The sequence below is a fragment of the Oryctolagus cuniculus genome, chromosome 4 (genome assembly GCF_964237555.1).
Source record: "Oryctolagus cuniculus chromosome 4, mOryCun1.1, whole genome shotgun sequence".
Classification (NCBI taxonomy): Eukaryota; Metazoa; Chordata; class Mammalia; order Lagomorpha; family Leporidae; genus Oryctolagus; species Oryctolagus cuniculus.
In genome coordinates, this window is record NC_091435.1 from 112,880,447 (window position 1) to 112,901,978 (window position 21,532).

At 41.0% G+C, this 21,532-nt stretch overlaps 1 protein-coding gene across 1 annotated transcript in view; it reads left to right on the forward strand.

Annotated features, from left to right (window-relative positions):
- Positions 1–10,018: 10,018 nt before the first annotated feature.
- Positions 10,019–21,532, forward strand: part of WDR49 (WD repeat domain 49) — a 151,968-nt gene continuing 140,454 nt past the window's right edge. Inside the window, 1 exon segment of the mRNA XM_051818753.2 lies at positions 10,019–11,214. Within this exon segment, the coding sequence (XP_051674713.2) occupies positions 11,038–11,214 (177 nt within the window). The 5' untranslated portion in view covers positions 10,019–11,037.

Sequence of the window (21,532 nt, forward strand, 5' to 3'; positions counted from 1 at the left end):
AAATGATATACCCACAGGAGCCAGAGATCAGAAGCTCTTTCCCAAGGACCCCACAGGGAATCTGTTCTGCCCTCAGAGTGGGCTCAAATTCTCCTTCAGTCTCCCACTGGGTTGCCAAAGTTACGGAATTGTAGCATCTCTGGAGAGTACTCACGTGAATTCCGTGAGTTCTCTCCCCCACCATCTCTTTTTTCACAGTCTCAGTTCAGTAGCACCACAAATTTACTTGGTCCTAATCTCCTGTTAATTCGCCCTGCCTAGAGTCAGGTTTTTCTGCTAGGCTCAGGGCCGGTGCAGACCTGAGGTTGCTCTGCTTATGACATATGTCCAAGATGGCGCCTGCTCTTTTGTCTTGCTCGCCTTTGAGAGGTGAGCGGAGAGAGAGAAACCCGTGTCCGTACCAGTCACTTTTTTTTTTTCTCTCTCTCTTCTAGTTAGCCTGGTGAACTTTTCCCCCCCGGGGGTTGTTCCCTCTAGTCTCCTCTTTCCGCTTGCCTGCCGGTGTCTCGGGCTATTGAGGTTCAGCTCACCTCGTGTTCCAGCGCTGGTGTGTTGAGTCTGTCGCTGGTGTCCCGAACTGTGGGCTCCCACGCTCTCCACGCAGGTCCACTGTGAATCACGCATTCTGGAAGAGTTTCTTCTGCTGTTTCTTCCCCTACTTTTCCTTGAACCTGCAGTATCTCCACTTTTTTTAAACTGTCTCTCCCCGGACTATCAGTGTGCTCCCTTCCTATTCTGCCATCTTTCCTCCTCCCCCGTTTAAAGAGATGTGTTTCTTGTACACAGCAAATAGATGGGTTTTGTTTTTTTTAATCCATTCAGCCAGTCCATGTCTTTTAACTGGAGAGTTGAGGCAATTTACATTCATGGTAACTATTGATAAGTAACAATTTTGCCCTGCCATTTTTCTATAGATATTCCTTTTTTTTTCTTTTTTTTTTTTTACTTTGGCGTTCCTTCGTATTTTTACTGGGAGTTTTTCTTCCTTTACCTTCTTTTGTAGTGATGGAAATATTTCTGTGTTTCTGTGTGCAGCACATTCTTAAGCATCTTCTGCAGGGCTGGATGGGTGGTAAGAAATCTTTTCAATTTCTGTTTGTCATGGAAGGTCTTTATTTCACGTTCATTCATCAATGAGAGCTTTGCAGGGTATAGTATTCTCATTTGACAGTTCTTTTCTCCTAAGACTTGAAGTATATCTCGCTAGTCTCTCTTAGCTTGTAGGGTTTCTAATGATAAGTCTGCTGTGAGTCTAATTGGATATATTCTGAAAGTAATCTGGCATTTTTCTTGTGCATATTTTTTAAAGATTTATTTATTTATTTGAAAGACAGAGTTATAGAGAGGCAGGGGCAGAGAGGGAGAAAGAGAAAGAGAGAGAGAGAGAGAGAGAGAGAAATGTCTTTCCATCCACTGTTTCACTCCCCAAATGGCCACAATAGCCAAAGCTGGGCTGATCCGTAGCCAGGACCCAGGAACTTCTTCTGGGCCTCCCACATGAGTGCAGGTGCCCTAGCACTTGGACCATCTTCCATTGCTTTCCCAGGCCACAGTAGAGAGTTGGATTGGAAATGGAGCAACCAGGACTTGAACTGGCACCCATATGGGATGCTGGCACTGCAGGCAGTGGCCATACCTGCTGCGCCACAGCACTGGACCCTCTTGCACATTTTAGAATCTTTTCTTTATGTTTTACCATGGAGAGTTTGATTACAATGTGCTTTGGTGAAGAACTTTTCTTATCATGTCTATTAGGAGTTCTATGTGCTTCCTGTACTTGGGTGTCCTTTCTTTCTCCAAATTAGGGACATATTCTGTGATCATTTCACTAAAAAGGCCTTCTAAGGCTTCTCTCTCCCTCTCTCTTTTTTAAAGATTCATTTTTATTTATTTGAAAGACAGAGTTATAGAGAGAGGTGAAGACACACACACACACAGAGGTCTTCCATCTGCTGGCTTACCCCCAAATGGCCACAACAGCTGGAGCTGAGCCGATCTGAAGCCAAGAGCCAGGAGATTCTTCCAGGTCCTCCATGCGGGGGCCCAAAGACTCGGGCCATCTTCTACTACTTTCCCAGGCCACAGGAGAGAGCTGCATTGTAAGAGGAGCAGCTGGGACTAGAACCGGTGCCCATATGGGATGCTGGCGATTCAGGCCAGGGCTTTAACATGCTGTGTCGCAGCACCAGCCCCATCCTTCTCTCTTTCCATGCCTTTAGGAACTCCTGGAACCTGTATGTTGGGTTATTTGATAATATCCTATAGATTCCCAATTGTTTTTTAGTTTTCTAATTTCTTCTTGTTCTTTGTCTGGCTGTATAATTCCCTGCTATTTGTCTTCTAAGTTGGATATTCTTTCTTCTGCTTCTCTGGTTCTGTTGTTAAGTCTTTGCTTTGCATTTTTCATTTGTTCTATTGAATTCTTCATTTCCAAGATTTCATTTGGATTTCTCTTTAAGATCTCAGTTTCCTGGGAGATATTTTCTTTCATGTCATGTATGGATTTCATTAGTTCATGCATTTGCTTCTGATTACTTCTACTTAATCCTTTGATCAATTTTTTGAATTCCATTTCTGGCATTTCTTTAGTCTCACCATCTTCAACAATCTAGTATTAAAATGTTGTGTTGTTTTGGGGGCATGATATTGTCTTCCTTATTCTTGTTTCTTGAATTGGTGCACTTGTTATTCGGCATTTGTGGAGACACTTGTTGGCTTCTTCTTTTATCTTTGTACTATTCCTCTGTAGATTATTGAAGTATCTGCTTTGAGTGAACACCTAGAGGTACAGGGTGGGTGTGGCAGGGAGCTCTGTTCAGTTCTCCAGGGTGAAGGGCATGTCTGAGGTGACATACACAGGTTTGGTGTCATTAATCTCTCTCTCTCTCTTTTCAATCAAAGGGGAGGTTTCTTCTTGTCTGTTAGCATAGACTCAGCTGATCTCTTCTCCTTGAATAAGATCAGTGCCTGGGCACTAGCTCCAATGGGTGTATTATTCATCCACTCTGCCACAAGGACCACACAAAGGAACTCTGTAGTCCTCAGTATAAGCTCAGATTCCCCAGCAATGTCTCTTGCCAGGTAACCAGGGAGCCCTGATCATGTGAAGCCTTCCACAGTGACTACCCAATATCCCAGCCACATCCTGAGTCTTCCCACATGGTCTCAGTGTATTCACAGTCCTGGCACACAAGCCTTCCACAGTCACAAGCACCCAGTCCCCTTTTGTTCTCCCCTCCACACTCAGGAGTCTCTGTTTGACTGGTTGCTGCGTGAGGACAAGGGCTGGCAGGGCTGGCGCAGCTGTTACATATGTCCAAAATTGAGTCTGCTTCCTATCAGCTTGTTATAGGATGCAGTTGCAGAGTGACTGGGGAGAGAGAAATGTGGTCCCCTGTTGTTTTTTCTCCTCTAGTTTGGGAGGTACACTCTCCCCCACAGGGCTCCAAGCCGGATTCCCTGTAGGCTCTTCCTGTAGCTTTTTTGCCAGTGGCTTGGGCTGCTGCAGTTTGGTCTCACCTCACTCTCCAATGCTGGTGCGGAAGCTCTCAGTTGTTAGGGTCTTGAGTTGTACATGTTCTCATCCTCCGTGTAGGTCCACTGTGTCCCTCCAATTTCCATAGAATTTCCTCTGTTGTTTTCTCCCTAACTATGCCCTGAGACTGTACTCTTTCCATTTTTTTAAAAACTGTCTTCTCCTAGACTAGAGCAGCAAGCTCCCTCCCTATTCCGCCATCTTAATTCCTCAGAATATAGTTTTTATGCTCTATAAACAAATCTGATTCTTATGAGTTGGGCACTCAGTCTTAGATGGTCAAGTTATAACAGACGGGAGCTACATTGATTGGAGTAACATTTTTGCAGTTAAAAAAATTAGGTTTGCACAGTGCCAAACAGACCATGTCTTCTTAGGGAAGACTTATGTATCTGCCATTAGCTCTGATTAATCCTTAGGCAGAAAATGCTTTCTTCAATGTGATAAAACCACATACCCACTCATAATCATTGCACTTTATAACTAATGTTGAAATATTTATATAGCATTGCTCTCTAGGATGGATTTAGACATAAAACCTTCCTAAAAAGCAAGGAAAATAATTACAGAATCTCTGCTCCATTGTGAAATACAGTGATGCAGATGGTTTTCCTTGATTTTTGTTTTACAGTGATGATATTCCAAACCCTCTGTGAACTATGACCTATTTTCTCAGAAGATGCAGGAAATTTGCCTTCCTCCAACTGTGTGCTAGTATTCATATTAATTCATGTACATAATGTATTATTATTTGCATAGAGCCTTCACTATATTTTTTTATTTTAGTCTGAAAGTCATACTATGAGATAAACAATGTTGTTCTCTTTATTTTGAGAAATGATATAACCTGTCTGAGATTATAGTACTGAAAATGAGAGAACCAACAATTGAACTTGGAATTCTGACTCCAAATGCCAAGCCCTGTAGATTCAGAATTACCTGCTATGTACTTTATTTCCTTGCTGTTTTTTGCATCTTAACTCTCAAACTGGGCTAGAAGATTTTTTAAAAAAATTTATTTATTATTCATGTGAGAGATAGAGTTACAGAGAGAGGGAGAGAGAGAGAGAGAGAGAGAGAGAGAGAGAGAGGTCTTTCATCCACTGGTTCACTCCTCAAATGGCAGCAATGGCTAGGGCTGGGCTGATCTGAAGCCAGGAACCAGGAGCTTCTTCTGGGCCTCCCACATGGGTAAAGGGGCCTAAGCTCTTGGCCCATCTTCCACTGCTTACTCAGGCCATAGCAGAGAGTTGGATCAGAAGAGGAGCAGCCAGGATATGAACTGGTACCCATATGGGATGCTGGCATCATAGGCAGAAGCTTAGCCTTCTATGCCACTGTGCTGGTACCTAGGTTATAATTTGTGATGGTAGAAGAGTATTCAGCACAGTTCTTTATGGAATTCATGGAAAGAACTTCAGTTTGAATCCTAGCATTGCTACTTCTTTGCTGGGTCATCCAGGGCAAATTATTTAATCTAAAACTCAGTTTCTTCATCTAAAAATTGGTGATGATAATAGTCCTCATATCGTAGAGTTTCCTGGAGAATTGAATAAAATAATCTAAGTAAAGTTCTTAGCCAGTACATAGCATTGCATTATGCATTATTATTGTACTTGCATTATGGTATTCTGTCATTTGCAAGTTATATGAAGTTGGGTGGAGTATTGAATTTTGCTTAGTTTCTTCATCAGTTAAAGAAGGGAAATATTTAAGATACTTAATTATTAAGTGTCTTACAGAGATATCATGAGATTTAGTAAAATAACACTTGTTAAAGTGCTTAATGTAGTGTTTGGCATATGCTGGGAACTCGATAATTGTTAATTTCCAACTATATGCTTTCTGTCTTTCTTCAGGAAGGCAATCAATAAATGTTTACTGGATCTCAGTGACTCCTTTCATGCAATGATTTTATGACTTTTTTTTTAAGGGGTTTTATACATGGATGCAAGTGTTCAACATCAAGGTGACTTTGACAAAGTGTTTTAAAACCGTGAGCAGAATAGAATGCAGTGTTCTCTCAGAGAGGAAGCGTAAAGGAATTTGGAAACCTAGTTCAGAGTAATTGCCCAGTAAGTGGCTCCCTAGGAAAAGTCCTGCTGTGGACCAAGAAACCTGCATGGGACGGGAAACAAGGACGCTGAATTTCAGAGACGGATGTCTCTGAGTAAAGAGGAACCCAAAAGTGATTTGCTTTGGCACTGATCATCAGAATTTGCATAAGTGAATTGAACTTTAGGATACTTTTAAGCACTTACTCGAATATAAATTCAGAGGATACTAAGTTCTTACTGAGAAAAATCACAGCACTTTGCTTCCAATAAGTAGGAACATGTAAAATAATAATTAGGATTTTCTTAGTTTTTTCATTCTACTTCTGCAAACATTTTTAAATTTGGCTATGGTTACTTGTTAGACTAGAATTTAACATATGATATGTGATTTATTGCAAAAAGTATATGTTGGGTTGTTTTAAGATATAATGATGTTACGAATTCTGTCTTCAAATACTTGAAAAGTTTGGGAAAATTGTTATGAAAATACAGCTTTGTTACCTTGAATCTTATTCAGTAGATAAAAAATAGGCTAACCTAATATTGTGCAGAGTAAGAACAACCTACTTTCCAAAAGACTGGATTAATTTTAAACCAATGATTGCACGTGTCTCTGAGCAATGTCCGGGCAGAGAAGGGGTGTGTGGGTTGCACAGAGAAGTGCCTCATTCCTCCCTGTTTTTCTGAGGTCCTGGAGTGCTGTTGGAGACAGATTAGAGCCCGGACACATGTTCGCATATTTCATCACAATGGAGCGTGTGGAAGTAAAGGCCTTGCTTCACAAACTTGTTGAGTGGCTTCTTTTATTAAGTGGCTTGAGGATATAACCTCAAATTTTGTTTCTGTCATTAATTTTATCTTTTCACAAATTTCTGTCTTTTTCATTCAGTGCTGCCCATTCCCAAGGACCTTCCCTGATAACTCTAGGTTATAGGTGAATGTGCCTTTCACCCATCTTATTTTGTAACTGAGCATTCCGTACTAAACTGTTGTGTCCTTTAGGCAAAGCTCTGCACTGGCAAAGTAAGGCTGAAGGCATTATTGAGGCATCATCCCTGGTGCTAAGGAGTTAATCTAGTGGGAGAGAGATACACAGACAACTAATTATATTACAGGACAGAAAGAAAAAGTGCTGTGGTTAAATTATAAACAAAACACTGCGGTTGCCGCGTGGAAGGAGTAATTAATTCTAACTGGAAAAAATGGTGCTCAAGGAAGGAAATAAACTTTTTGCTGAGGGCTTAAAAGGTGTTAAAGGCAGGACTGGTGCTTCCTGCTAGGCCCTAGGAAGAAGCTTCCTTCGAACTGAGCCATGGGCTTTTTGGTCACTTGCTGGGACCATGCTAGGAAGGCCCAGATTCAAGAAGCAGGAAAATCGCGGGAAGACACCCTTCTCTCGGCTCACAGAAATGGCGACTGGACAAGAAACAGCCTGGATTTGAAATGGTTTGATAGGAAATGGGGTTGGTAAGAGGAAACTGGTTTCTTTTTTCTTGTGTAATTAAAAAAAAATTGAAAAACACACATGCTCATCTTTAAGGGGCCCCATGTGATGTTTCATTATGTGTAAACATTTACCAATTGAGGTAAATATATTTATCCTTCAAGCATCTAATATTTCTTTAGAGTGAAAACATCCCAAAATCTTTATCCTCCAGTTTTTTTTTTTTTTTTAAATTCAGGAACATAGAGTGAATTAACGTGGTATATCTTCAATCTACTGTGCAATAGAACCCCAGAATTCCCAACTCCTATCCAGCTCTAACCCATACCAGTCACTCAGTCTTCATACTGGCTTCAATTCAAGTGATGGGCTGGAGGGAGAATTGTAGGCAAAGATTCAGAATGTTAGGCTTTAGTGGGGATAGAGGGTACATCAAGGGAAGAGGAATCAGAGGCAAGGGGAGGTGTAGATTTAGATTGGTGGGGCTAAATGATGGGGGAGGAAGAAAGTGGGAATTTGAGTGTGGACTGGAGAGTTATGATAAGGACACAGATGGGAGTTATTTAGTCTCCAAAGAGTACAAAGGCCAAGGGATGTATGAGCTTACTCTGCCCTCTTGGGTGCTTAGTGCTCTACTGTGCTTTTGGAGTGTTGGCCACGCCCTACAGAAAAGAGCAAGTGTTATTTGCCAGCCTTCTCTCTTGACTGTCAACTCCTTGAAAGTCAACACGGTCTTCATCTCTTCAACATTCCCCAAGGAGTCTAGTATTGGCCTGGCCTGCGGCAGATTTTCATAAAATCAAATTTAATTTTATGGTAAGCAGGATGGTGGATTTCATCAGTCAACGGGCTACTTACAGATTTTTACAGAGCTATCGCTTCTCAGCCTTTTGGCTAAGATCAAGTGTAGATTTTTACAGAGCTGCAGCAATTTAACCCAAAAATGAACCAAACAGTTGCAAAGAAGATCAGAGCCATTTATGACTTTATGATAAAAAGTTGCTTCTAATGCCATACAATTCCAGAAAGAAACTGTGTCAATTGATTAACTTCCACCATAAATTGCTAGCTGCTCATTATATTTTCCGGTTTTGAGTAATGAAAACATTTAGAGCTGTATCTGTGGAAGCCAAATAGGTTAGGCAGCTTGATTTTCTGTGAATAATTAGAGAATTTTGCATCCTCAGCCAGTGGGATGCCTACCTTTCCTGGAGCAGATTCACAGAGTGTTTCTTCTATTTCCTCTTCTTTCCCTCATTAGTGTCTGTTACTACTAAGCTAAAATATCCAGAATACCACTACAAAATATTTTACAAGCATTTATGGGGCCTATCCAGCTGATCCATGCTATTATTAACTTACTAACTAGGATGGCAAGGAGACACATTTTGTTCCCATGTTAAAAAAACATGGGTGGATTTATAATATTTGGACTTACAAAGTTTTTTTCTAATGTACAGGAGGGTCTAAGCCAGGGAAAGTGAATTTGTGGCTAAGATGTCTCCCTGTACCCTTGTGTGCCTGTGGCACAGATCTGTCACCTGTCACACTACTCGTTTCTGAGGCGCCTATCCATGACTTCAGAATCCTCCTCAACACAGCACCATACAGAGCAAATGTTGGAATTACCACAAAAGATGAATTAGATGGAAAATGGTTCTGACTAAATTGTAAAATGATCCCAAGGACTGGGGCAAACTGCTTTGGCATTTGACATCCGGTGGGCCTTTTATAAGTGACTTTTTTGAATAAATGGCAGACAAATAATGGAAGCATGAAGTAAATTGTATTGTCTTTCTAACACTGGTGCAGGAATGCCCACAGGATGCTTCCTTCTCTGTGCTGTAGGGAAGGCACTGTGTGTCACCATGCACCTGGCACATACCATCTTATAGAATGCTGGAGTTGGAAGAAACTTTACAGAATGCCTGGTGCCAGAGTTCCGGTGTACAGAGATGACAGTCAGCTACAAAGAGGGCGTTTATCTTCGGTGGAGGCTCTGAGGCCGTGAGCATGCTGCTCTATTCCAGATCTTACTGTGTGGCCCTGGGGGTCTTCTTTGTCACTTTGGCAGTGAAATGTGGATCGTGATAATTAGTTGCTTTGCAGAGTTGTGAAGCTGTCTAAACAAGATAAGGAATATAAAGAGTTAGTGTAGTGTCTAGAACAATGGAAAATACTCAAAGAGAAGTTGCCTTTTCTCCACTTTTTCATTATTATTAGCTGAACCAGTGTAATTTTGTAAGTAAATTTGCCATTAGTTTCATCACATTGTGTTATGCAGTATTTCCCTTACCCCACATTTTTAATGAGTTGTTCTTAGAACCTTCTATATTTTATGTATGAGGGTACTTTAAAAAAGTTCATAGGAAATGGATTTAGCATAAAATTACTTTGGTATAAAAAGTTTTGAAATCCATGCCTGTGAGGAGTCTTCAAAAAGCTCCTGAAAATTGCACATTCTAAAGCAACTATCATGGACTGCAAAATTTTTTTGTACCAAAATAAATTTTTAAATTCCATTTTTCTATAAATTTTTGAAGTACCTCATGCCTAGAAATTTAAACAAAAAGAACTTACAGAATGGATTCTTATTTAAGTCAGAACAAAATACTGTGTAGAAAACAGACAATTTCAGAAAGCTGTGCTCTTTTATTGGATATTGTTTCATAACATAAGCCATTCTTCAGAGAAAACACATTTATAAAAGTTTTCTTTAGGGGCTGGCACTATGGTGTAGTGGTTTAAGCTGCTGCTTGCACCTCCGGTATCCCACATGGGCAGCAATTCTAGTCTTGGCTGTTCCATTTCCAATCCAGCTCCCTGCTTCTGGCCTGGGAGATCAGGGGAAACTGGCCTAAGTGCCTGGGCTCCTGCCACGCTCATAGGAGACCAGGGTGGAGTTTTGGCTCTCCACTTTGTCCTGGCCCAGTCTTGGCTGTTGCTTCCATTCGGGGTGTGAATCAGTGAAGGGAAGACCTCTCTCTCTCTCTGTTTCCTTCTCTATCTCACTATCTCTCTCTAGCTCTAACTCTGCCTTTTAACTAACTAACTAACTAACTAAAGTTTTCAAAAATAATTCATGAAGTAGGTGGGCATTTTGCATGGTGATTATGCCACTGCTTTGGATCAGGTCTGTTCTCCATTTCAGCTACCTGCAGATGTGCACCCTGGGAGGCAGCGGGTGATGGCTGAAGAACTTGGGTCCCTGCTATCCATGTGGGAGACCCTACTGGAGTTCTTGAGCTCCTGGCTTTGGCCTAGTTCAGCCTCAGCTGTTGTGGGCATTAAAGGAATGAATCTCTCTCTCTCTGTGTTTTAGATAAACGTAAATAAATGAATATAAAAAATATACAGGGTGAACTTAATTAAAAAAATGAGTGACCTGAATTTTCTTTAAAAAAAGTCAGCATTTACATTACATATTCAAACCTTCATTAGTTGGGGAGGAGGGAAAAGGAAAGTTTTGGTTGGCTTTCTGTTGGTTGCCTGGAAACAGAGACACCGAGAAGAGATGAAGCAAACAACTCCGTATTGCTGTGAAGGTGGCCTTCAGAGACAAGCCCTTCGTTGGGAAGACCCTTGCAGCTGCGCCTCCAGACAAGCACATGGAGCTGAAAACCACAGCATGTTAAAGGAAGCAGAGTAAGCCAAAGAGATTTTGAGAAGTTGCTTTTCTAATGCATTTGAAACAAAGATTAGGAGCTGCATTCCGGGCCAGTTGCTATAAACATTACACATTTTCAATCAAGCCGGCTTCAACAGTGTGGAAGGAGGGGGTGTTTTAAAACCCTTCAACTGTGGATTTTGAAAATATACTGTAGAATCAAGTGAGTGATGGCACTGAGGGTTTCCTTTTGTGCCTCAGCTTGAACATTTTTGCCTTCCAATTGCATCTCTTAAAAGGTTGGTGCTTTCATTCTGGAATTCTGTGGTTACGTTGGATTTCTTTTCAAAGGCACCTGTTGAAGGACAATAAAAGATATCAAAATAGTTGAAGGATGCAGAAAAAAGGGCAGGCCATTCTGAACTACCAGAATGATGTACTTGAGTTAAACACAAGGTCACAGCCTGGGCCAAGGAGCCCTGAGCGAATAGAAGGTGAAGACTACCGCACACGCCTGCTTGAAAACCAGCTCTGCGTGGGTGACTTTGTGAAAATACAGAGGGCCTTTGAGGTAAGTGGGAAGCTTACTGACTGGGGAGTTTGAATTGCTTATAAAGGAGAGCAGAATAAAACAGAAAGGGATTTTTTTCTTTAATTGTTTTACATATATAATCAATGGTTAAAGCAGGGAATTGAAAATAATTGGTCAGGCCTGCCTTTTATACTATGTACTTGGTACTTTATGCCTCAGTTCTTTGGGCCAATTATTTAGTGTGAAATTGCCACACTTGCATATCATTGCTATCAAGTATTGACTGTTTGTGCACAAAAATTTTTCTTAGAGATCAACACATCTTTGGGAAAGAAAAATGTAACAGTTGTGAGGAAAGATTTCTCAGTTATCTCCTCCTAATGACCTTCTTGCCATTTAATGTGGATGTGGAAATTGGAAAACACAAACACATGCATCCATTTGTTGAAAATTCTCCTTTGCCTCACCATGATGGCACAGCCCCTTCCAAATATGACTGTGATGTTCTTTTTTTTTCTTTCTTTCTTTCTTTTTTTTTTTTTTTTTTTTTGACAGGCAGAGTGGACAGTGAGAGAGAGAGGCAGAAAAAAAAGTCTTCCTTTTGCCGTTGGTTCACCCTCCAATGGCCGCTGCGGCCAGCATGCTGCTGCCGGCACACCGTGCTGATCCAATGGCAGGAGCCAGGTACTTATCCTGGTCTCCCATGGGGTGTAGGGCCCAAGCACTTGGGCCATCCTCCACTGCACTCCCGGGCCACAGCAGAGAGCTGGACTGGAAGAGGAGCAACCGGGACAGAATCCGGCGCCCTGACCGGGACTAGAACCCGGTGTGCCGGCGCCACTAGGTGGAGGATTAGCCTAGTGAGCCACGGCGCCGGCCTGTGACGTTCTTTTTGTCTCAGTGGCCCAAGTGAGAGACCAGTGCCCAACTCTTTTTCATAGATCTTGGGGTATTGCCAATAAAAACAAGATTAGAAGTTCCAATTTTAATTCTACATGGAAAGTAAGCCAGAGTCAATTAATTTGGAATTCTGTAGCAGGCATAATGAACAGCATATAACAAAGTGATTTTTAAATTTCTAATGTAGATAGGAAGAAGTATTCTTCTGGGATATGGAATTTGGGTTTACAGAAGCCTCCAGTCTCTCAACTTCATTGTGCTTGCTACAATATGATCTTAGGGATTCATACAGTCTTCCAAGAGTGCTAACAGTATCCATCTTAATTTGAAACAGCATATACTATTTTGAAATGCTATCTTGAAATTAACAAAGCATGATGAAATCTAATATTTATTGTGGCTAGAAATTGGCACAACTTTTACTCAGTAGCCATCCCTCCAAAAATGTTGCTGGCCACTGAAATCCCATTGTTCCCTGTTCTGTTTAACATGCTAGATTCCACTTGCATTGACAAATTAATGTCTCAATGGTGTCAACTATTTCATTGTAACGGAATCTATCATATTTAGTAGCAAAGACATGTCCTGTCCTATGCTTTTCTCATTTTTAATCTTCATGGGTGTGCTATTCATCTAACTCCACTTGTGTGGAAGAGTTCAGTGCTGCTCATGCCCAATGCCCCAAATGAATTTGGCATATTTTGATAGACATAGCAAGCATTTTGACAGCTTGAGGACATTCAGAAAAACCTAACAGCAGATTATGACAGATTTTACTCTGGAATGAACAGAAATGCAGCAGTTTTGTTCTGGTGCTAAGAGCACAAGGGATTTGGACGCTAGGGTCTATCAGGAGAGGCCACGTTATAAAATTGATGTGTGAGTGAAACTGCTCGAAGGCTGGGGCTGGGTATTCTTTTCAAACTACAGATTAATCTTTTTTTTTAAATTGTTTATTTATTCTTGAGACAGCAATATGCACACAGGGAGAGAGAGAGGGAAAGAGAGAGCGAGAGCAAGAGTGAGAGCGAGAGAGAGAGAGAGAGAGAGAGAGTACTCCTATCTGTTATTCATATCCCAAATGCCCATCATGGCCAAGGCTGGGCCAGGTGAAAGCCAAGAACTGGGAACTCAATCAGGGTCTCCCGTGTGGGTGGCGAGAACCCAATTCTAAGAGCCATCATCCCTGACTCCCAGGGTGTGAGATTGCAATCAGGAGCTGGAGGTGGGAATCAAACCCAGGCATTCCCATGTGGAACGTAGGCATCCTAGCTGAAAGTTTTCCTTCCAGGCCAAATACCTGCCCCTATAGATTAATCTTTAATGAATACAAATAAAACTTGAAAATTAACCTCAAGTGGTTTGTTTGCCCTGTAAATATTTCAAAGCTTGGACCAGTTGGTTTGAAATTACCAGCTGGGAAAGTAGGTACTGCTGGACCCAAATGGAGAAGGGAACATGAGTCAAAGCTTGCATGAACATGGAAAAATCTATATTTTGTTAAAAAGCATTGAGCTTGGGAGGTGTGATTTCAAGAAAAAATGAACCATATTTTCTTTAGCACTCTCACTAGACATAGGCTGGAATAATCCAATGCAAATGTCGAGGCAGTACTGAAAGGCCTTGGGCCAACATGATTTCCAAACACAGCATGGATGTGGAGAGAAGACAATGCACTAGATGATTTCAGCGGAATCTAGTCCATCTGTTCCAAGCATCAGGCCCACAGGCCCCAGGTGTAGATTTCTGTAAAAGGAAGCGCTGTTCTCAGCAGCTGTCCTGAAACTCAGAATTCTAAAGGCAGTGATTATGTCGTCCAGTCACTGAAGATACGCTGTTACCAATGACAAGACTCTAGCAACAGATTTCTTACCTCCTGCATTGCTTGTTTGCTTTTCATTTAAATACACAGACTGCTTGTTTGGGGCTGAATAGAGTTGTTAGGTATTAAATGAAATTCATATCCTTAAACAGCAGTAATAATACAAATGAAAAACAGGAAGTTGGGACTTAGAATTGTGCAGGGAATATTTTACATATATTGCCCATGAAATAATATGTACTATATTAGCAGCAACATTTAGGAATGAAGCAAGTAATGCTTATGTTCCTTGTACAATGTTAAAGAGAAGTCAGAATCATTTAGGATTTAAGAGCCAAAAATCAGACTTCCTGGGTTTGAATTCTAGCCTTGGCACTTAAAAGGTTACTTTTCCAAATTACCGCACCTTCCACTTTCCTTTATTTCTAACATAGAAATTCAGTTGCCTTTAGTTCTAATATAAGGGTAATAAGGTTTTTTGAGGATTAAATGAGGTCTTATCAGGAAAGCACTTTAAAGAGTGCTTGCTGTACAGAGTAAGTACTCCATTAACATTGAATATTATTCAACGAGTGGAAGTTGAACTACATAACTCCTAACATTGCGTTCATTCTCATTTATGTAGTTCCTAAAGGAAATGAAACTTCCAGTGACCCATGCTATAATTTTCCTGGGTTCCTTTCCCTTGTGGCAGGAAGTGTTGGCTACAAGGGTTTCCAAGGCATCACTTAACATGGGAGAGTAAAAAGGCATAACCCCTCCATCTCCAACTTCTCATTTTATTAGCAGGCAAAAGATTCTAATCTATATCCTGCTCCTCTTCTTTGGAATGAAGAAGTTATGTGGGTAGAAGTACTAGAAAAGTAACTGCAGATTTCATTTCCTTTCAAGTGATGGTGTCAAAAAGTCATCCATCAGCCTGAAGAGAGTGAGACTTGTATTATTCATAGAATTGTAAAATGGTGTTACTCAGAATGCTGAGAGAAATGAGGTTTCTGGGTATTTATATTATTTTGATGTGAACCTTATTTTATTTTTTCTTAGAAGCTTCAAAAGACAACTCTTATGACTGGCTATGGTCGCTGATTTTATGTGTGAGAAGTAAAATGGAAAATGGAATTTGGGGAGACCTCTACTGGGGCTTGATATGTATGAGTTTCTTCTGACTCTGGCTATGTAAGCGTCTGAGTATTTTTTTTTTGTCTTCTTTATTATTGATTTCTGAGTGTCAAGACAGTCTGCCTTAGATCCTGATGCTCTGCTGTTGGCCTTATCTAGGGCCATAGTTTGCCCTATACCTGCCAGAGTCTGGATTGGGTTCTGAGCTCCTCTGCACCATCTCCTGGCACATCAGTTCTGACCCAGGTTGTAGACCAAGAGCCAGAGGCTGACCCTTTACTCTCTGCTCTATGTTCCCATTTACCCAAGTCCTGTTCAATCTTTAGCTTTAACTATGGATAGAAAAAAAATCACCTAAAACCACATTTAAAAGAGGAGGTGGTTATGCTCAAAGTAGGAAGGGCTAATAGTTCAGCCCGAGAGAGGTATGGTAAACACCCTAGTAGGAAGTTTCCAGAGACTGTACAGTGAGAATACTGGGAACAAGGCTGTCTTGGGGGGCAGTGAATGGACCCCAAACACAATGCTCTTGGGTTAACTTCATCTCAAAGATAACCAGAGAAGTTCAGGAGACCATTTTGCAAGTTTTAAAATTGTGACTGTGGAGTAATAACATAATCACATTTGAAAAACTCATGCTATCATTGTTATTTTTGTAATGTCCAAAGGCGCCTGTAGATATATTCTGTAGTAGGGTGTACAGAGCATACTCCTTTACTTCAATAGGATGAAGCTAAGCATTCTGATTCCCCTTCAGGCAGGCTGGGCTCCAAGGGACACAGAAAGTGAGATTTAGCCCTTTCCTGCCTTTCCATGATCTGCCCTTCTTTCTAAAGTTATTTCTCCTGATGCTGCAGATTCAGTCATCTCTAGATCTTTCTGTTGCCCTTCAACTTTAATATTAAGATACTCAAGTGAACAGGCCTTACTAGATGTGTCTCATGTTCCATATTCTCATTTCTTCTTTGCTTTCTGCCCTCAGAATCACTATCTCAAATACATGAATGAAATCACTCATTTTTGTTTCACTCCCTTTCTTCAGAAACTAGATTTTGTTAGTCTCTGATAAAATATGAGATGGTTCATGAAGATCATTTAAAATTTTTTCCTTAGGTAAAACTAATAGTTAGAATAGAAAATTGGGTATCATTTATCCAATAAGTTTCCAAACTAGAAGCTATTTTTATTGGTTTGCAAACTGTGTAAAATACAGTCATGTGCCACACACGGAAGGCAATACATTCTAAGAAATAAACATGTCTATGAGGTGATTTTGACACTGTGGGAACATTAGAGAGGGTAATTGCAGACACTTAGATGGCTACATCACTAGGCAATATGATTTATGGGACCACCTTCATATACACAGTCTGTTATTGACTGAAATGTCATGTGGTGTATGACTATGTTATAGCTCAAACATGATAGAGATTTGCTTCTTGTTCATGTAGAATAGAAGCAGATATTTTTAATTGGTTAGCAGCTCCAATTAGGGATTCAGGTCCCCAGACTTCTATCTTTTGTGTTCCAAGCTTGCCACACATGAATCAGGGCAAGAGTGTGAAGGAGCACATGGGGAAAGTTTTTGTTGGCCAAGCTCAAATCAAATTGACTAGAATTCAGCCATACAACCCCTTCTCTCCTAATGAAAAAATTTCCATCTCTCCTAATGAACCAGCATGCTTTGCTTTGTAAATTAAGAAGGGACATGGGCCTAATTGTGTTTTGCCTTAGCTGCCAGGAAGTTCAAAGCGAAATCTAGTGCTCAATTGATACAATGACTCTTAACTTAGAGTTTTTGTAATAATTATGTAATATTTTCATTATGTGATTCTTTATTTTACTTCACTTTAATAGCCCTACTGCCTATGAATTGTCTGTTGTAATTGAACTCAAACTTTCTAGAAATCAATCAGTGGAGGTAGAATAAAAATTTAATGCCTTTCAAATGTGGTAAGATGTTATAAAGCACTTTTGTAGGCATGACATATTTGATCTTCTCACCAGCTTGAGTTGTAGGCAGGGTAGACATTTCTATTCCCCTATAAACACATAAGAAGATAATGACTCGAACATATTTAATTGAATTCTCCTTGGGGCAGGGTAAGGACTCTGAGGAAGACTATCAACTTTCCAGCCCATCACGTGGTGTTAACTCATACCAGCCACAAGGCAACTTTGTTTCAGGATGTTGCTCTAAGGAATAGGAACCCAACAGGATGAAGACATCACTGACAACACAGGTATATTCAGTGAAGTTAATAGCACATAGGCTCAATGCATTGCTGACTTGGAGTTATCGCACAATCTGTCAATAACCAAAACTCTTATGAGAAAAATCAAGAAACAAGGTGTTGAAGAATACAAAGAAATGAAGAGAATCTCATTGCTTTTTTATAATATGATTTTTCCCTTTCTAATAGCAGAGTAATGGAGAAATGTGAGAAAGTAAACAAAGTTCAATTTACAACTCTATTATGCAACACAGAGTACATTGAGTAGACCTGGCCAGTTCATCAACTGCTGAACAAAGGCAGCAGTCAGGGCTTTTCTTACTCTAGCCTCTTTGGTGGACTGAAAATATCTACTCTTCATGGCAGCAGAAAATCGGTGAAGTTGTACAGATCCCCCTTCTTAGCATCAAGGTGGTGGTATGAAGACAAATTCAATACCACTGTAGCAGGCACACTTGAAAAAAGCAGAGAATTCTTTGCTGGACTTGTCTATAGCAAGGCTAGTGTGACAACCTGATATAAGATGTGTTGAAGGAATTATAGAAAGATGGATACACACATGGAAGGTGAAGGAGTAGGAAAAATGGTGTTCTTGGTAGTTATGAGCAGAGAATGAACACTGTCATCACCAAAACTCAAGGAAGGGGAAGTTGCGTGTCAGCACAAATGAAAAATTTGTCTTCTTGAATGCTGCCACCTTTGTATTGAATTTTGTGATAAGATGTACTAGCTTCACATTTTTTCCAATTTCTCTTTGTGCTTTTGTGACAGACATTTACAAAAATTAATCTGGATCAGGGGTTGGGGTTGGGGTACAGCATATTAAGTGATGCCAGCATCCTATATTGGAATGTTGCTTCTGATCCAGTTTCCTGCTGATGCACTTGGGAAGGTGGTGGACGATGGCTCAAGTGCTTGGAACCCTGACACCCATGTGGGAGTCCAGGATGGAGTTCCTGGATTCTGGTGTCAGTCTGGTACAGGCCTGGTTGTTGTGACCATTTGGGAAGTGACTAGTGGGTGGAAGATTCTCTCTCTCTCTTTCTCTCTCTCTCCCTCGTTCTCTCTTTTCCCCTCTGTTCTTCTGCCTTTAAAACAAGCAAACAAACAAAGCAATCTTTGAAAAAGTTATCTGGATCAGAGAGGTTGATGAAGAGAACTGGAGCTTTTGACCAGGACCAGAGCATGGGGTCCATCCAAGAAGAAGCTTGAAAAAGAGGGAGAAGAAGCTTACAAAAGAGGGAGAAAGAGGAGAAAGAAAGCAGAGACGTCTATTGCTATCCACTTGTAATACATCAACTTAGCTAGACCTGTAGGCTCCTTTTGCAAATTCCCTGAGAATTAAATAAGAGCTGTGATCTGTGCTTGTTGACCTCATATTGTTGACATTATATCAGGTTTCAGTATCAATGATGCCACAAGATGCCACCAACTCTGTTGCTAGAAACAGGAAACCTCCAAACTGTTCCCAAGGCTATGCCTCATGACTGCTTGGGCACAAACCCCTGTGAGTCTTCTCCATACTCATCATGTCTCCATGCCATTTTATGGATATGGCTCTAATGAAATCTCCATTCTCACTCTATGGTCACCAACACTCACTGCTCATGTTCACTGTGTGTGTACCTCCTCTTCTAATTTTCTCAAACACCTGAGGTCAGGCTGTTTTAGTCTTAACACGGATCTGCACTTTCCAATATGCTGGTCATTGGCTCCTTGTGGTTATTTAACTAAATAATAAGAAAAAGGAATTTAATAAAATTTAACGGTCCAGTTCATTTCAAGTACCAGACATATTTCAAATACGTGGTGGCCACATGTAGCTACCATATTGGACTGCAGACAGCATGTACCATTTCTGTTGCTGCCGAGAGTTCTACTGGACAATGCTGCTTTAGACCCTTGCTACTCATGGTTTCTTACCAATTCGTAATCTGCTTCTTCAGTTCTGGCCATATTTACATGGCCAAGGGTCTGCGCTCAGCTCCTCAGTTCCTATGGAAATGCACCAAACTGTTGAAGCCTTAAAGCCTGGAGGGAGGCCAAAGTGATTCTTGGTCCTAGAGAAGGCTCAAAACCTTTCCTTTCACTCTACTATAAGATTCATATTTCTACATTCTTTTTTTAGGATTGTGAAGAATGGGAACATACATTCCTTTCAGAGGAATCTTTTCCTCCCAATCTAATTCTCAAACGCCCTCTCAATGCACACACAGTTGGATTTATGGGTCCAACAAGCCAGTCAGAAGATTATCCAACACTGGAGCATTACCCAAAGTGTTGAGTTGCATGCTCATATTTCTTTTACTTGAACAATTTCTTGTTTTAGGGCCCTCTAGCTGCCAGCACCTCAATGTAGAATATTTCTCCCCTTAACAATTCCTGGCTACTTCACATGTAAATACCATTGCTTCAGGAAGGTCTTCTGTCCCCACCCAGGCTGGATTAGCACCTTGCCAGGGCCCTGTTTTCTCATAGCTTTCTGTAGGTTCCTTTTGTTGCTTCATCACAGACACTCTGATGAAGTACAATGTTATTCTTTGTTTAAGGCCAAGAAGGAGGGATAGGCCATATGTGAGAGAGAAGTCGGTGTGAGAGGGCCTCAGCATAGGTCCTGGAGGGCAAAGATCATGGGTGCAAATGAGAGGAGCCATACACAGGAGGGAGCAGAGTACCTAACTCTGTCTTAAATAAGTAAAGTAAATCTTAAAAAAAAAAGGAAAATCCAATGAGACATTCTTGGACACTACACTTCCACAACTAACTACCCTTTTAATTTTTATTAATTATTTTAAATTATTATAATCATATTAAATTTATTTAATAAATTTAATTATTATTAATTATAACTTTTGATTAATTTTTATTTATGAAAAGGGCAAGAGTCACAGAGAGAGGGACACACACACACACACACACACACATACAGATCTTCTATCTGTTGGTTTACTCCACAAATTGCTGCAATGGCCAGCACTGGGCCAGGCCCAAGCCGGTAGCCTGGAGTTTCATCTGGGTCTCCCACATGGGTGTAGGGGCCCAAGGATTTGGGCCATCTTCCACTGCTTTTGCAGGTACATTAGCAAGGAGCTGGATCAGAGGTGGAGCGGCTGTGACATGAACTCCTGCTCACCTGGGATGCTGGTGTTGCAGACAACAGCTTAATCTGCTGTGCCACAAAACTGACCCCCACAAATAACTCATCTTTTTTTTTTTTTTTTTTTTTTTGACAGGCAGAGTGGACAGTGAGAGAGAGAGACAGAGAGAAAGGTCTTCCTTTTCTGTTGGTTCACCCTCCAATGGCCGCTGCGGCCTGTGCCGCTGCGGCCGGCACACCTCGCTGATCGAAGCCAGGAGCCAGGTGCTTCCTCCTGGTCTCCCATGGGGTGCAGGGCCCAAGCACCTGGGCCATCCTCCACTGCACTCCCTGGCCACAGCAGAGAGCTAGCCTGGAAGAGGAGCAACCGGGACAGAATCCGGTGCCCCAACCAGGACTAGAACCTGGTGTGCCGGCGCCACAGGCGGAGGATTAGCCTAGTGAGCCGTGGCACCAGCCCAGTAACTCCTCTTAATATTATGCCTTTCTAATGTATTTTTGTGTATTTCTATCCATATATGCATATGTACATATCATTTGTAGATTTATTTTACATATAACACACTTGCATATATTATGATATTTTAAAAATTAAAGGGGCTCTGTGCTGTAGCATAGTGGGTAAAGCCATCACCTGCAGTGCCATCATCCCATATGGGCACTAGTTTGAGTCCCAGCTGCTCCACTTCCGATCCAGCTTTCTGTTATGGCCTGCGAAAGCAGTAGAAGATGGCCCAAGTCTTCAGGCTCCTGCATCCACATGGGAAGACCCAGAGGAAGCTCCTGACTCCTGGCTTTGGATTGGCTCAGCTCCGGCCATTGCAACCAATTAAGGAAGTGAACCAGTGGATGAAGACCTTTTTCTCTTTGCCTCCTTCTCTTTCTGTGTAGCTCTGACTTTCAAATAAATAAAGAAATCTTAAAAAAAAAAAAAAAGGAATTCAAGGAAACAACTGCTAATCATGAGGAAAGGTATTTACTATGAATTTGACTTCAGGCTTTTATCAAGAAAAATGTCCTTTTTTAATTAACAGATTGATTGTCAGATTACAAAAAATAAATAACATCCCCTATCAGCAAAATATCAACAAAGAGGCACTAATACTAACACTGTTAAAATGGCATTGTTTTTCAGAAGGCAATATGCTAACATGTATCAAGTATAAATTGTATCACATGCATACT